This window comes from Carya illinoinensis, chromosome 3 (assembly GCF_018687715.1).
Source record: "Carya illinoinensis cultivar Pawnee chromosome 3, C.illinoinensisPawnee_v1, whole genome shotgun sequence".
Classification (NCBI taxonomy): Eukaryota; Viridiplantae; Streptophyta; class Magnoliopsida; order Fagales; family Juglandaceae; genus Carya; species Carya illinoinensis.
In genome coordinates, this window is record NC_056754.1 from 12,672,576 (window position 1) to 12,677,557 (window position 4,982).

The window sequence follows — 4,982 nt, forward strand, 5'->3', positions numbered from 1 at the left end:
GTACATAGAGCAAAAGGTGAGGCACTCGAGATGCACATATGCCTCAACGATTGAGCCTTCAGGCCTAGCTCTGTTTCGGACGTACCGCTTGAACTTTCCTAAATACCTCTCAAACGGATACATCCATCTATATTGCACGGGTCCAGCTAGAAGAGCCTCTTCTGGCAAGTGAATAGATAGGTGTACCATGATATCAAAAAAAGCTGGAGGGAAAATCATTTCTAGTTTGCACAGAATGATGGGAATATTAGCTTGAAGTCGATGCAACACTGATAGGTTCAAAGTTCGGCAACATAATTCTTTGAAGAATGCACTCAACTCTATTAAGGCTTGACGCACATCGGCCCGTAAGAACTTGCCTATAACAACTGGCAATAGTTGTTGCATAAAGACACGACAGTCATGGCTCTTCATTCCACTGATCTTTCCCTCACTAGCATTGACACACCGGCCTATATTCGATGCAAACCCATCAGGGAATTTCACTTTGCACAACCATGCACAAAAAGCCCTTCGCTCATTTAAATTTAACATGTAGCAACCAAGACCCATTCTCTCAGACTCGCCATCATGTTGTAAATGCAATTCTTTCCTTATTCTGAGATTTGCCAAATCCCTACGCGCATTGGCAGAGTCCTTAGTTTTCCCTTCAATGTTCAACAAAGTTCCCAACACATTATCGCATATGTTTTTTTCAATATGCATTACATCCAGGTTATGTCTCAAACCCAAGGATAACTAGTAGGGAAGCTCAAAAAATATGGATTTTTTGGTCCAGTTAAGATGATTGGCTGTTCGTTTCCTCTTCGAAGAAGATTTACCCAACTGAAAATGTGACACCTGACTTAATTGTTCTAGCAATTCCTCTCCCTCGACCCTTGATGGTTGGAGTTGGTGCTCTTCATACCCATTAAACGCATTTTTCTTGCGTCTCCAAATGTGATCTAGGGGCAACCATCGTTGATGACTCATATAGCAATGTTTGCGGCCATATACCAACCATTGAGAATTTGTGTCAGATGTACAATACGGGCATGCCAACTTGCCCTTCATGCTCCAACCAGAAAGATTGGCATATGCGAGGAAGTCATTGATAGTCCAAAGTAGAGCTGCATGCAACGTAAAGTCTTGCCCACTGTACGCATCATAGGTACGAATACCCTCTACCCATAACTCCTTCAACTCATCAAGGAGAGGACGCAAGAACACATCAATATCATTACCTGGTGACTTTGGGCCAGGGATTAGCAACGATAACATTGTGTATGGATCTTTCATGCATGCCCAAGGCGGCAAGTTGTAAGGCACAAGAAGTACCGGCCAAATGCTGTACGGCCTACTCATGTTATTGAATGGATTAAAACCATCACTTGCCAAACCAAGTCTAACATTTCTCGGATCTTCGGAAAACCTGACATGTACGTTATCAAAGTCCTTCCAAACCCTAGAATCTGAAGGATGTCGCATGCATGTAGGATCTTCAACACGGCCCTCTACATGCCATCGCATGGCCTGGGCTGTCTTCTTTGACATATAAAGCCTCTGCAATCGTGGCTTAAGGGGGAAATATCGGAGAACTTTTTTTGGTAACCTTCGTTGGTGAATTGTGCTTTGTTCCCACCTAGAAGCTTTACATTTAGGGCACTCATTTAACGATGCATTTTCCTTCCAAAACAGGACACAATCATTTGGGCAGACGTGTATCTTCTCGTAACTAAACCCCAATCCACGCTCCAAGCGACGGGCATCGTTATATGAGTCAGGGAAAGATGCCTCTGGAAATGCCTCTTGCAATAACTTTATGACCATATCGAATGACTTCACGGTCCAACCGCCAATACTCTTTATGTGAAGAAGCTTGACGATGAATGATAGCTTTGAAAACTTAGTACATGAAGGATAAAGTGGGCGTCGTTCATCAGAAACCAACTCCTCGAAATTAAAGATAGTTCGACCATCAAAGGTCTGATCTTGATCATCGGCATCTATGGAGCCATCATCAGTAGAATGATGATCCATATAGGACCCATGGCGGATGTCATCAAACATCTCTTCTAGATCATCAATATAATCATAGTTAGCCGAGGTATCAGCTTCTTCCTCGGCATAGAGTGCAGCAGAAAGGAAAGGGTCATCTTCTCCATGGAATATCCAATCCGTATAAGTTGGATCAAAACCTCTGAAGAACAAATGATCCTCGACTATACGAATAGAGTGGAAAGCTCTATTCCGACATCTTCTGCATGGACACCTAATCTGATCAGCGTTAGGAGTGTGGGCTAACACCATAGAGAGGAATTGTCTAACCCCTTCAGCATACTCAGTGGAATGCAATCTATCTTCAATATGCATCCAAGCCTTATCCATCTTATGAAGCTGACCAGGTAGTAGAAAAGAGTATGTTAGTGTTGTAATTTGAAATGGGTGTGCATGGAATAAGCTGGTCCAACTTTCTAATATACCAGCTGAATAATTGGACAGATTTCAAACAAACTACCCTAATGCCTAGATCTAAATAGGTAGCCGACATTAAATAGCAGACTTCAGTTTCAATCTAGATTATTATCAACTGAAAGAGCAAATAAGTGAATAAATACACACTCTTGGCTGGTTGTGCTGTGCAGGTACTAGCTGGGAACAGGTTAATTGGCGCAGTAGTGATCAAAAGAAGGTGTAATAAAATGACTTAGGTTTGTGGAATCACAGGTAATATGAACTTGTTAACAGGATTTAAAGTTGATAATTAACAGGACCCCCTGTTAGTGTGTTCTAACAGGAAATATGATCTATCTAAAATCCCCTACATTCCTGGCCAAATTGAAATGTATGTTATCAGAATACAAATAACATTTAAGGTACATGGAAACATAGATTGCTCTGTTTATGCCAATATTAATGTTTCCAGAAATAATAGGACAGTAAAAAGACCTATAGTCAACAGTTGTGTACATGAGGGAGCAACATGGGAGGAATGATGGTTCTCATGGTGAAATGGTCCAGTCATTTCCTGCACACAAATGGTTGTATGGTTGAAACACACAACCATTTGGCCACAGGGAGTGTAAATAAATTGAGCCAAAATGACATAGTAAATTCTAGTCACGCCTTGTCATTACTGCAAATTTATCATAATAAATATCCCAGCCCTGGTTGGAAATTAACATTCTAACTAACACTAAGTTATGCTCAGACTTTGAAGTACAAGTATATTAGAGTTATGTTCTGTTAATGAATTTCATGGTAGGCTGCTTTCATCAAGAACATCTATCTAGCAACATAAGCCTAGTGGTTTGGTTTCAATATAGCCATTAGCCGCTGAGACAGAAAACAGAGGTTCATATACAGACTACTGGGACCAGATGAAGCAGATTATTAATATACAATCAGTTGAAAATGAAACATAAAATTAAAAGCCATTAGACTGCATATGCACTGCAGTCCCATATTAACAAGATTATCAGATAGGGCATATCCACCCTATATGATAATCTTGTACATAAAAAAAAAAATCTCTAACTATCGATCTCATTTAGGAATGCCAAACGTGAGTGGCAAATCTAGCTGGTGGCATCAGTTCACTATTGTAATGCATATAAATAAGGACAATAATGAGTAAGGCACACTTCCCTTTTGATCAAGGAAGATTGTGACTATAGCAATTCATGTGCTTTCAATAGTCTAAACCAGTTCACTACAATGACAGCAGCAGAGAACAGAAGTCAAAAATTCTTCCCAGAGAGTAGCATTCTGCCTTGTACATTTTAATAGCTAACATCATGAATAAGTTGTCTATATGACATATGATATAGACTTAGCAAATAAAGACATGAGGAATCTTGCACCAAATTATAGTTCTAACATAAACTTTCACATCCCATTCTGACTAACCTGTGCTCTGATAACAGAACTTTTTCTTGTATAGGTTTCAAATTATCGTTATTCAATATTAGAACTCGAAGCTTCGTGTACAGACCAAATTGGTAGACTTCAGAAGAAGCTGTAAACTCCACCAAAAAAAGTTAAGCTTCCTGCCTGCTGCTCATACCAACTGCAACCAATTTCGTTGGCTGCTGATCCACATGGAATTTCCCGACCATTCCTACTGACAGCCTACAAAAAATAGAGGGCTTTATCAAATCCAGACATCAGTTAGATACATCATTAGATTCCTTCGGTTATTTAATATACTATAACTTAAACAGCCTTTCCAGAAACGGACCATGAAGGAAATGATTTTATAATTTACAGGGCAGGACCAAAGGGAATGAGATGTATTAATAAAATTGCCTAATTCATGGGAAACATTAAAAGACATCGCAGCGCAAACAAGGGATTGCAAATATTCAGACCAATATCCCCGACCCAACAAGCTAAGTCATAGAAGGCAATGCTGAAATTAATTAGGTTTGTTCTATAGTTGAATCTTAGGTAGGTTCAATTTGGAATTGGACATTCAAAGAAAGCTATGCCTTGGAAATCACCTCTAAATTTGTAACTAAGTTGGCTGGCGTTATACCAGAATGGTACAACAGCTTTCATAGCTTCATTCTTAATTGAAAGCGATGATCCAATCTTGTATAAATCTCAGTAGGGCTTCGATAAGTTAAAAATAACTGGTCTGGCACAGGACGGGTACATAATCGAAGCCCAAATTTAATATTTAACATCAATTGTTGGTAACTGGATGCATGCTTGTAGTTATTTAAAAACATGAAACAGATATGTTTCAGATTGGAATGCAACGAGGAATTTTTTAAACGGGTACACTTAACATGTTAATGCAAGGCTAGTAAGGACAACGCCCTCACCTATATTACGCAAAAATAGATTAACATGGAGGAACCAATCCCCACACTCCAATATTTACATAAATAATATATACAAATCTGTACATACATTGCTTCACAACAATCGGGGCTACCTAATCAGCAGAAATTCCAGAGCTAAATTAGGGATGATCCGTGGCACCTCCATCCATGTGT

General features: G+C 39.5%; 1 protein-coding gene across 1 annotated transcript; it reads right to left on the reverse strand.

The window, feature by feature from the left end:
- Positions 1–738: 738 nt before the first annotated feature.
- LOC122304502 lies at positions 739–2,367 on the reverse strand. The gene has a single exon (XM_043116777.1). The coding sequence runs from the start codon at positions 2,365–2,367 to the stop codon at positions 739–741; it is 1,629 nt and encodes a 542-aa protein (XP_042972711.1).
- Positions 2,368–4,982: the final 2,615 nt, after the last annotated feature.